At 38.7% G+C, this 12,076-nt stretch overlaps 1 protein-coding gene across 6 annotated transcripts in view; it reads left to right on the top strand.

Moving 5' to 3' along the window:
* The window catches only part of pde1cb (phosphodiesterase 1C, calmodulin-dependent b), a 128,330-nt gene that overhangs the window by 40,932 nt on the left and 75,322 nt on the right, over window positions 1-12,076 (top strand). For 4 of the 6 annotated variants that reach the window (XM_047368557.1, XM_047368556.1, XM_047368560.1 and 1 more), the window contains one exon: window positions 2,810-2,836. The exons of the other annotated variants lie outside the window; for them this stretch is intronic. In XM_047368557.1, the coding sequence (XP_047224513.1) occupies window positions 2,810-2,836 (27 nt within the window). The remainder of the gene's footprint in view (window positions 1-2,809; window positions 2,837-12,076) is intronic. 6 annotated transcript variants of the gene reach the window in all.

The following is a 12,076-nucleotide window of genomic DNA, read 5'->3' as shown; positions in this document are numbered from 1 at the left end:
ATACGTGTGTTTGTTTTGAGTGGGTGTATGTGAGCAAGTTTGTCACCTGGAAGTGCACGATTGTTAGAATGGCAAGAACAAAAGAAGGCCTACAACACACAACAGCATCAAAGGACAGGTAGACTCGCCTCTGGAAGGGTTGCAGCAGGAAGACAGACGAAAGGCATCACCCCAGGACAGCCAAATTCCCTGCACAGAGGCAAGTCATCTGTGAACCACAGGAACAACAGAGCAAAGAGGCACAGGGTGAGATGTAGGGCACAGAGCACCCAGACCCAGCTACACTGTTTCTCGCCGCACAGCAGCCTAGGGTCGGCACCAACACCTGGGAGCAAGATTGCCCTGCACCATATAGGGGAGATGGCCCAGAGCCTCCAACACACCAGGCAGGCACCAACCCACTGCAACAGCCGGACGTCGGAAAGTCCAAGGTAGGAAGGACATGTTACCATCCCACCTGGTGAACTATGCCCTGGGAGGTCAAGAGGGAGGGATGCCCACCACAGCCTGGCATACACCCTGCAGCCCACGGCTGGCCCGACACATCCCTGGGAGCTATAGGCCACCCAATGGGAGCCCACCATTCCAAGATGTGGCCCCAGCACCCACACAAACAGCACCTCACCAAAGGGGCAGCCCTCCGCTTGTCCCATGACACCGTCAAAGACCTCGGGCCATTACCGCACCTCCCTGGGGGCCAGCTCCCCACCTGGCCCCTTCTTGTCCCACCCACACCCATAGCAATACAGTGCCAGTTGGGAGAGAGGGACCCCCCAGAAATCCCCAAAGACATTAGGTGAGTCCTCACAAAGCAGCCGCCGCACCCAACAAGAGCAATCTGGGAGAACCTGATATAGCCATGCAATATGAGCCCACTGCCAGCAGCCTATAACCCAGAGACCCACCAGCCCAGCCAGGATGGCCGGCACCACGCAGGCGGCAACACCTGTACATCATTAAGTGGTGTTTAAAATTATTGGAGACCAAACTGTTTCAAATTTCTTCTGTTATTTTTTCTTACAAGCAGACATTCTCTCCATCTGATTCGATTTATAAACTAAATTATATTTAAAATATTTTTATTCTTCCAGTTCTTAAGTATTGTTTTTTTTTTTTGCGATGCTAAGAACTGCAAGAAGGGTATGGCATCTATTTGTTTTCAAATCCACTTTTGTGATGTCACCAAGAAGGCAATGTGAGGGGCAGACTGGGACTGTGTACTCTAGGCATATTGATAGGTCTCCACATACTTTTAGCCAAAAGACATAGACATGTGTAAAGGTCGTTTATAAGGTTAGTCTAATGTTTTTGTCTTTGTTTTTTTCCATCATCAGATTTTGATATTGTACTATTGTTTTGCTTCAGGATGCCATGGTAGTCTTCAGACTTCTTAGATCCCTCCACAGATTTAAAGGTTCCAGTGTCAGATGCAACAAAGCAGCCTTGAAAGCAAACCAAACATCCTCCATGTTTCACAATTGATATCTATTATAGTAAGAAAGCAAAGTTAGGAATGACTGAATGCATTAAGCTGGTATTTTATTCTTTCTGTTTGTCTCTGTTGTACCTGCAAACTCCCACTCCCTACCTGTTTAGTAACAACAAAAACCTGGCACAGATTGAATGGATAGGGTCCAATCTTTCAGTTTTATGGTGGTATATTTTTTAACAGGAAGGTATTATAGTCAAGTTCAAAGCAAGGGGAGAGAGATACATCATCAATAATTAGTCCCAACAGAGATAGATAAATGTGTGTGCAGCAGCCTGAACTGCATACAGGCACACACTCACCCATGTAAAAAAAAAAAAACACAGCAGTCACTACACTCTTACCTTTAAGGTTAAACATTATGTCTCTTGGCAACATAAATAAGCTAAAGTTTGTATTAAAAGTTTCTACGCTTACTTATTTTGTTCCCTCCTAAATAGATCATCATTATTTTAAAAGGTTTTGGCACTAGTGGCCTATACTGAAGTTAGCAGACAGTAAATGGGCAGAGCGAGAATGGGGGAAAACATGCAGGAAAGGTCTCAAGGCTGGGAATCAAACCCAGGATAGCTGCATTGAAGACTACAGCACCATTTAATGACATTAAGGAAAGCTCTGCTCAGATTGAGTTTGTCATGCAAAAATCAGCATTGTTGAGTTCAAATTTAGACAAAAGCTTAATGCCACTCAAGAACGCATGTGTGCACAAAACTGCTAGTTAAGGTGTTTTAAAAGATAGATTTTTCCTTCTGTAATCATAGAACTGATGCGAATGGCCAGCAAGTTTTTGTCTCATAAGTCTAAATATTGTCCCAGAATCTTTGGGGCTTGTTAACATGCATTTATGGTTAATTCATTTCTACCATTTGCTCCATCTGTCTTATGAACTTCTGTTTCCATTAGCTGTTGCATCAACATCCTGGAAGATTGGTTGTAGTCTTATGAACCCTGTACCTTTTAATAATATTGGCAGCAGGAATGTTTGCTTTAGTGTTTGCTGTTTGATTATGGAAAATAAAATGCATTGGTTTACTCTATTTACTTTAATCACAATTATCCTTAAAATTCTTTCCTATTAAGTAGTTTCTTGCCACATTTTTCCACATGTGAGAAAGGCAAACCTTTTATAATGGAATCATACAAGAAAACAGGATAGCAAACAATGATACCAGAAAGGACTGTTACTTTGACCACAATATGCCCCTTCTCCTAAATATTTTGCTTGTTTTAAAAATCACTTAATATGAAGTGGTTTGCATGATCCTGATCTTTATTTTTGTGTGAAGCTTCAATTTTTCCCCTATTTGTTTTCTTTGGCAGGCGCAAATACAAGAAGACGTCCCAGAGGTAAGAGTTGCTACTGGGATTCTGCGCTTTCTCCGCTTTGCCCCCTTCTCCCTTTGATTTCTTCTTCCTCCTGCTCATCGTGGCCCAAATTTTCCCCTTTTTTTCTTGATCCTTCATAATATACCTTTTCTCTTACCACTTACATCACCAGATATCATGAGCTTTCTACCATTATAATTTATTTTTTATTCATTTATAATAGTTTATTTTCCTGTCAAGCACTTTTAGCCATGTTACATAAGTGCCGTTTAATAAAAGTGTTTGTTATTGTTGCTCTGAATATTATTGTTGCCTCCATCCATCCACTTACATTCCCAGAGCTGTTCAGTTGCTGTGAACTCAGAGCTGAAAGAGTAAAGCACACCTTGTCATGTGAATAAATTGACAACTACTCTTTCTTTCACTCTCCGAGTATCTCATTTTGATGGGTCATCTTGTTGTTATTGCCAGATAACTAGTGCCCTAAAGGATAGAAATTATGGTGACACAGTTTGCTGTATAAACAACATGTAGCCCTTAAAAGGTTGATGAATCACAAGTGAAGATGTTATCTTTCTCTTTATGAAGCTTTCATTTGTTGTGTTATGTTGGTGATACTCTGGGGAAATCAAGCTCCCATTAAAGTGGAATCTGATTTCATTTATTTACAAGGGTGAAAGTAGGAAATAATTAATGAGAAATGATGAGAGAATAATATAGATTTAACCATTGTTTGTTGAAAACATTCTTCTTTACATCTTTGTAGATCGGTTGTAACATGTCATTTAACAGAGGAAATACATATTACCATGTGGAAACCTTTCATATTGATGCAGAAAGAAGTTAAAACCAATGATTAAGCAATGACTGACCAATAAAAGACTGATGTGCTGTATTTCTCTTAAACTTTATTTAAACTCCTTAAACCTTTCACTGGGATTTAATGTGATAGATCAAGATGAAGTAGTGCATAGTTGTGACGTGTAATGATACATAGTTTTCAATATTTTTATCAAATCAAATGGATTTGTATTCAGCCCCCATATACTTTGATTTTCCTCAATTAAATGTAGTGTAACCAACTGTCTTCAGAGATTTAATCTGATCATAAATACAGCTGTTCTATAAATTGTGAGGTAGTTTGTTAAAGAACTTAAGTGAATTAACAGCATCACAAAGACTAAGGAACGCTACAGACGGAACAGAAATAAAATACTGGACATGTTTAAAGCTGGGTAAGATTTCAGTGTGCTAATTTTTGAAAAGCTCATAGAGCCCTGTTCAACATTATTGGAAAATGAAAAGAGTATGGGACAATTGCAAACCTACTAAGACATGGCCCTCCACCTTAACTGACACGCAAGAAGGGCATTAATCAGAGAAACAATCAAGAAACTCACAGTAGCTCTGGAGGATCTGCAGAGATACACAGCTCAAGTGGGTAAATCTGTCCGCAGAACAATTATAACTTTTGCACCAAACCAATCATCTTGAATATACCACTTCCACTGTGAAACTGGAAGTTGCAGAATCATGTAGTGAGAATGTTTTTTTTTGTTTGTTTTAGCATGGACAAGCAAGTTGTTTATAGTTCATGGGAAGATGGATTGAGCAGGATAATCTTGGAAGAAAATACATAACAGGTTGCGAAAGACTGGGGTGGATTTTCAGCTTCCAGTAGGATAATGACCCCAAATGTACATGCTAAAGATAAAATACAGTGGTTTTGATCAAAATACACGTTAGAACAGTCCAGTTAAAGTCCAGACTTGGTCCAGACCACTGAAGGCAACTGAATGCATTGGATGTTTGGGGGTATTACAGATATGTCCAGTCCTTTGCAAGGAGCACATTGGCACCAATGGAGAATTAAAACTAGTCCTTAAAGCAGCTCAGATTAGAAACTATGTCGATTAAGGATGCCTCTAATATCACTTCATGGCATTTTTCATGGAAACCGTGGAATTGCCAAACAGTCAGAGTAATTGAACTAAACCCTTCTCATGCTGCTTACTGAAACAGTGTGAGGTTGTTCAGAGCACTACAGAAGCAGCTGTTCAGAACCCGTTTTGCTCTTCCTGGTACTGTCTCCCTGTCTTTTGCTCTCGTTTGTGGGCGGGGGAGTTCCTTCTGCAGAGGATCTGGGTGATTGGCAGCTCCATATGTGTCTGTGTAATTACGGCTGGGCTAATTGGCAGAGACGAACACTGGGACATTGTCATTACTGACACACCAGGACAGCCCCTCGCACATGCAGATGGAGGTAGAGATGGCCCTTTTCACAGAGGGAGGCAAGGAGCAGTGGGAGAAGTCTGTTTCTGTGAGGTGTCCTTGTGTTTGTTTAGAGAAAAGGTTACAAGGGATGGAGGTAAGGCTGTAAAACAATAGCATCTTTGTAGGTTTTTGACCTATTCTATTGTCAAAATTCAAAAATATTTGAATTCCATGTAGATTTCCATGTTTCCTGTAGGACTGCTGTCTCCAATAGAAACTGCTTTTATATTGGTTTTATATTTTTGGATCACATGCTTTCGTTCTTCATTCTTTTTTTCAGAAATTGACAGGTTTTTAAGTCCTGCCTCGCTTAGTTACTGTTGCCAGAGCATGACTTTACATATATGCAGCTGACAGTGACAGCAAAGACAGATGATGTTTTAGATATTCTTAGAAAAGTTTTAATAAATAATCATTTTGAGTCAGCTAAAGCAGGAGGGCTGAACTAAAGTTTTTTACTAAAGTATTCAGACCCTTAAACTTTTTCATATTTTGTCACATTGCAACCAAAAACTGACTAAACAGCATAGTAAAGGTGACTATCGAGCTCCCATGGACCTATTCAACTAGAGTCACAAGGAAGGCTAAAGCTATCCTTGTTGGCCCAAACCATAACCTTTACCGTAATTACAGGTTGTTGCCATTGGCTCGTAGATACATGGTGATACAGTGCAATGCAAAAAGGTATAGATGTTCATTTGTCCCTGTTAGTGTCAGCCTCATTAAAAAATTGACCTGATAAGCTCAAATAGAGACTGTAGTCGCTTATGGTTGTATCCTGGTTGTATCATGTACAGTATGCTATGATTATTTTTGTATTTTTGTCCAACAAATTGGCCCCTGGGGACGATAAAATGTATCTTCAGCTTGAAACCTCCATGCACTTCATTGGTTTTTTTAGGAACAAGACCAGCACAAAGTAGGAAATCATTGTTAAGAGGATGGAAAATGTGCGTGTGTGGGTGCGTGTGTGTGTGTGTGTGTGTGTGTGGTGGGATTTGTGGTCGCCCACCCTGAATAAATACTTTGTTGAACCAGATTTTGCTGCAATTACAACTTGCAGTCTTTTGGGGTATGTCTGTATAAACGTTGCACACATACTTCTTTGCAAAAAGCTCAAGCTTCTGCAGATGAGATGAAGAGATTCAGTGAATATCAGTTTCTTTCCATAGATTCTCAGCTTTATTTAGTTCTGGGAATTGACTGGCCCAGTCTAACACATGAAGATCATTTATTAAAAACCATTTAATTCTAGCTCAGGCTGTATGGTTCAAGATTATTGTTGTGCTGGAAAGTGAACATCTGCCTCATTAAGTCTTACAGCCTCTAATAGGTTTTCTTCCCAAATTGCCTTGTATTAAACTCCATCTAACTTCCCATCAACTCGGCCCAGCTTCCCTATCCCTGTTGAAGCAAATTTAACAGGCATTTCCACAGCATAATGCTGCCACCCCTATGTTTCACAGGGATAGTGGTATTTTGATGCTGACATGCAATATTAGTTTTCCACCAAACATACCATTTTGCATGGAAGCCTAAGTGTGAATTTGCTCATATGACCAGAGCTCCTTTTTCCACCTTTTTTGCTGTTCCCTCTACATGACTTATGGCAAACTCGAAACAGAACTTCTTGTGGCTTTCCTTCAGCAGTGGCTTTCCACTTGCCACATTCTTACTGACTTTCTTTATGTACCTCTTGACTTGACATAGTGAGTCCAGTTCTGATTCTGATTTGAGTCTGTGTTTTTATTAAACTGGAAAGTTTCTTTTTTTTCTCCCATATGTTTGTTGAGATTTCAGCCTTGGCAGTGGTCCCGGAACTCTCCTTATGTACTCTACTTTCTGTAGCATTCTTGATCAATATTGCAACAGATTCTGCAGCCTGGTACTTTCTACTTGGTTTTCCAAGACTTAACATGTTTGTAAATTTCATTTTGTGTCTAGGACTGAAGTATTTAGAGGTAGTCTGTATGTTTGGATAAGTTCTGTTTTTTCCGTTGTGTGATTTTTAGTTTTGTTTTCTCTGATCACTTTAAATTTTTTTCAAATTAAAAATGAAATCATTTCATTTAAAATTCTTTTTATTTTTACCTGCTTGACATAAATTAAACATGCAATATTTTAATGAAATAGAAATGAAATAGAAATAATATTTTCTATTTTGTTGGTCGAGAAAATGTTTTTTGAGTCTATTTTCAGAAACCATAATAAGACCTTTTTTCAACAAGTCTTGCTGTATTTAGTCAAGTTTAATGAATGGTTGTACCTAAGTCTGTTTATGAGTAAATAGATGTTGGATGTTTTTGGCCCTACTTACTGTGATTTTAACATAGAAGCAAAACAATGGCTAATAAAAGAAAAAAAGTCTAGTTCTTAACTTTTTCGAATTAGGAATGTAAATTGATCATTGAAAATCTCATTCTAAAAACTGACAAAAAGTGTTGATCTGCATCAGCTCTATTTAATGGAGGACCACATTTTTACCATTCTTAACTGCGTTTGGGAGTTATGGTAGATGAAGGACCCAAATGCAGAGCGTAATGGAGAATGAAGACATTTAATAAATAAAGAACTTTTAGGGAGACCAGGACACGGAAGACAGGCAGGTAAACAGCCATGGAGCAAGGTAGTTTAACGGGAGGAACCAGTGGAATATTATGAAACCAGGGAGTATAAATACTGAGGCAGGGTGGAGAATGGACCAATGAACAAGGTGAGCTAATCAGAGGGGAATCAGGAACAGCTGGTGGAAGGGAACATGGCAATGGACCCCGGGCCACACTTTGGACAACCCTGTATTAGGTCAAAGAATAAGAGTTGTTTAGCCTTTTTGTGAAACTGCTATGATTTAATTGTGGCTCAATGATGCAAAACTGGGAAAAATAATTTAGCTTATTGAAAGAAAGAGCAACTTGTGGAAATGTTGGGCTTTCAAACCAAAAACGAAAAATGAACATCATAACATCTATATACCATTATGACAACACAGAGATTGAGTGTATGCACATAAATGTAAATGCTTTATAGATTGTGTCATAAATGTGGTACTTTTTAACCCCTTATCTTTTTATTATTATTTATTGATTTTGTTGACAAATCAAAAAAAAAAAAAGAATCTTCTTAATTTGTCAAAAAGTGCCCTTATAAATATAACGCATACCTTAGATAACACATAGTACTGATAGTATAAAAGCAATCTCACTGTTACAATACAAATACTGGAGAATTGTGAACAAGTAATATCCTGGAGCAAATAAAGATCAAAATCAGTGGAGAAAAAGACAGACACTGTCAAACCGAGAGTCACAAGAGACATTTCAGCTCTGTAGTTAATGTCAGTAATTGGGAAGCACACCCAGGCATAGGCTGCCTTTCAGTTAAATGCTAGTAAACCGAGCCTTTCTGTACTTTTCCCTGTGGTTCAGAGCTATTGGTCAGAAACCAGCTTTTCAGCACTCTGCTGCAGATGATTCATTTGGGAACTGCTTTTATTGGCTTTATGCTCGCATTTGTGGCTGAAGCAAATACAATCTTTCACCAAGAGACAATCAAGATTATGTTGACGTGTACCAGAACTCATTGAATCCTTTTTAAATATGTTCAAATATGTTTTATATTAATCAGAATAAGGTTGAGAGTAGTAGTTGGGGGATTTGATTTCCATGTAATAAAACCATCTGTCAGAAATTGTTAGTTTATTCACCAAACCCAACTGAAAGCTAGAGATCTCGGATTCAGACTTGATCAGCAATAAGTTTATTCTTGAATCTTTCACCAAAATGTTTTCATCTCTCACTTGGACCCTTCTTTTTCTCCTTATTCCTGTCACCTAGTCTCCTGTTCTCTCCAACTACTTGATGATTAGATTGGTAACCTGACTCAAGCAAATTTCCAAGCTTGAGCTGATTACATTCTTTTCTACCAATTTTGTTACTTCTTCCTCTCTTTATCCTCCTCTGTGTTTCATCATATATTTACTTCTGCTCGAAGCCACCAGAGTTAGCTCACTTCCCACCCCATCACAGTTTTCTAATCATTGCAGGTGCTCAAAGGCAACTAACTTTTTAAAATAATTTCAGTGCAACCAAAATGTAGTTTTCAAAGGTCTTTTGACTTACAAATGTAATACGGAGTAAATAACCAAAAATTTCCCTCTTGTCCCTTTCTTAGGGAAACAATACTGCATTACATCAGAAGATGTTTTAATAAAATTGACATGATAGTGAGAAAAAGTATAGGTAATGGTTCCTAACAGTAATTGGTAAATAAATATGGTCTCTTTAAACATAGATATTTATGTTCAGCAGGGTAGAATTGCAGAATAATAAGAAAGAAATAACACTATGGAGAAAGAAAAATTTTATCTTTTTGCACATTATAGTGTAATATGGTAACATATCAAGTCTGACCTTTCAGACACTTTTAATTGGTTCCACCAAGTCTCTTCAAAGTGCCTTTGCCATGGCTTCAGATCTGATCAAACTAACCTCTTGCACCTAAAACCTTCAGAATATGAATGCTTTTAAGACCTTGCTTTACTGTTATGATCAAAAGTTAATGGTTTGGATGTTTATTTCTAAATGTCAAACAATTTCTAATATAATTTACCTTATTCTTGCTAAATTAGAAGCTAAGAAGGCGTAATCTGTACTTGCAGTAATTCATGATTTGGCATTGCTTTAAAAAGGGACAATTGTGTGAAACGCTGAAATGCAAACTTGTCTTTTCTTCAGTTGAAAGATTACAAGTGTGAAACCATGAAGGAGAAGCAGCTTTAGCCAGCAACAGATAGTTGTGTCTAAATGGAGATTGTTTGCCTATTTCTTATCTCTCTGCTGTTTAAACAGGTTGGAGAAAAAATAAATTCCATGTCTGATTAGTTGTTCAGGCCTTGTGATGTGTCCTTCCCCTGAAACTCCGGAACATCTGAGCGGTTTGAATGCTCACTCAGATATAAAAGCAGGAGAGAAACCTCCCCAATCTGTTGGAAACAAGCCTGATAAAACTGCAAATCTTGGTCACAATGTGTGTTATTGTGCATCGTACACTTTCTGTTACTTAGCCTAAAATTTGTTTGAGGTTCCTGCAAAGTTTTTCTTGTTTTATGTTATATTTTAAGGCTGCCTTTAAACATTACGGTTCTCCAAAACATAGTAATAATACTTTCAACAGTGGCTGCATGGTGGCGCAGTTCGTAGCACTGTTGCCTTGCAGCAAGAAGGTCCTGGGTTTGATTCCCAGCTGGGGGTCTTTCTGCATGGAGTTTGCATGTTCTCCCTGTGCATGCGTGGGTTCTCACTGGGTACTCCAGCTTCCTCCCACAGTCCAAAGACATGCCTGTTAGGTTAATTGGGTAATCTAAATTGCCCTTAGGTGTATGAATGAGTGTGTGCGTGGTTGTTTGTGTGTTGCCCTGCGATGGACTGGCGACCTATCCAGGGTGTACCCTGCCTCTTGCCCATAGACTGCTGGAGATAGGCACCAGCTTCCCCATGACCCACTGTGGAATAAGTGGTAGAAAATGACTGACTGACTTTCAACAGTGTAAACAAACAACAGTGTTTTTTTTAAATAAGTTTCATTGTTAATGTTTGACACATTTGAGCTTGAATGTCTTTTTGAATGTCTTCTGCTACTGAGTTAAATTCCACTCTTGAAACAATTTCTCACTGTGTATTATTTACAGATGGACAACAAAAAAAAAACCACCAAAAAGACAAATATAAATGACTTGAATTCTAAATCGTACACATTTAAATAGTTAACAAAAATGTGCAACATCTGTGATCAACACAAATGTGATTCCGTTGGACTTTACATTCGGACCCAATATTCCTCAGTTGTTAATCAGTTATGGGTAATAAAGACATCACATGTTAATGTAAGTGCTAGTGCTGCCTTTTCATTTTCTTGTAAAGGGCTTCTATACTGATTACACTTTCCCTGGTTACCTTCCTCTCCAAGACATTGTGGAACTAAGTGTATTGCTATTCTGAAGATGGGTTACAAATCCTAAATGATAGGCTTTTATCCTGAGTTGAGTCCATAGCAAAGATAAGCACATCAACATCACCCGCTTCCATGGTGCCAGCTTGGCCATGCTTCCCCCTTCATGCTGCCTGCAGCTGATAATATTGGAGATTTATGTTGCAGATTGTCCCCTTTAATCTGGTTGTTTATATCCACCCTTCCACTAAGCATCCCACCTCTACACTTGTCCCGGCTGGTTGTTTGTCCAAGTGCGAAAGGAGCAGAGATGCGCAGCTATTTGCCAGTGTCTGCATATTTTTAGAAAGGATAAAAATGTGCTGTTACTGTGTGATAATGTGAAAAGTGACCATGTGCTTCCTCCAGTGTTTTGTATGCTGAATGTGTGTATTCGTGTTATGGCCTGCAGTCATCTGCAGTCGTCTCCCCCACCCCCCACCAACTATTCAGCCACAACCTTATTTATATCCAACTAGCCCAATCATTTTGACCCTTGTAGAAGTCGCAAACCTGATGTACAGTATGTTTAAACAGCTGCTGCATTGCTCAAGATTATATCTTTAAAACTACTTCTTGCAAAAGATAAAAAATAAAACATTTCTAAGGAACGATATGATGCAGGAGAATCTTAGTAAAAGAAAATGCTCCTTGACATTAACCTGTTCATAAGCAAAGAAAATCATCATGGTTACATTATGTTTAATTGTTCTGGCATGCAGAAAAAAATAAAACGTTCTCACTTCTCTAAGCTGCTGTTTACATGCACAAATATACATCATACCTGTTTTTGTGTGTGTATATTCCTGAAGAATGAATTAGTTTTCCATTAGTGAGTTTGCACATGAATAAACATACTAGTGTCTTCTGTGATGTTATCTGTAGAACAAGGCATGAAATCCTTCCAGTAAGTCACTTAGAAATCTGCTCTGTGTCAATTTTATTTTTAATGCACCCCTGGACACGCTCGACTAAACATCCTCTCCAGAAAATAAACCGTGA

This window comes from Girardinichthys multiradiatus, chromosome 6, assembly GCF_021462225.1.
Source record: "Girardinichthys multiradiatus isolate DD_20200921_A chromosome 6, DD_fGirMul_XY1, whole genome shotgun sequence".
In the NCBI taxonomy this organism is placed as follows: domain Eukaryota; kingdom Metazoa; phylum Chordata; class Actinopteri; order Cyprinodontiformes; family Goodeidae; genus Girardinichthys; species Girardinichthys multiradiatus.
The sequence above is the reverse complement of the archived record's forward strand: the minus strand, read 5'-3'. Positions and strand labels throughout refer to the sequence as shown.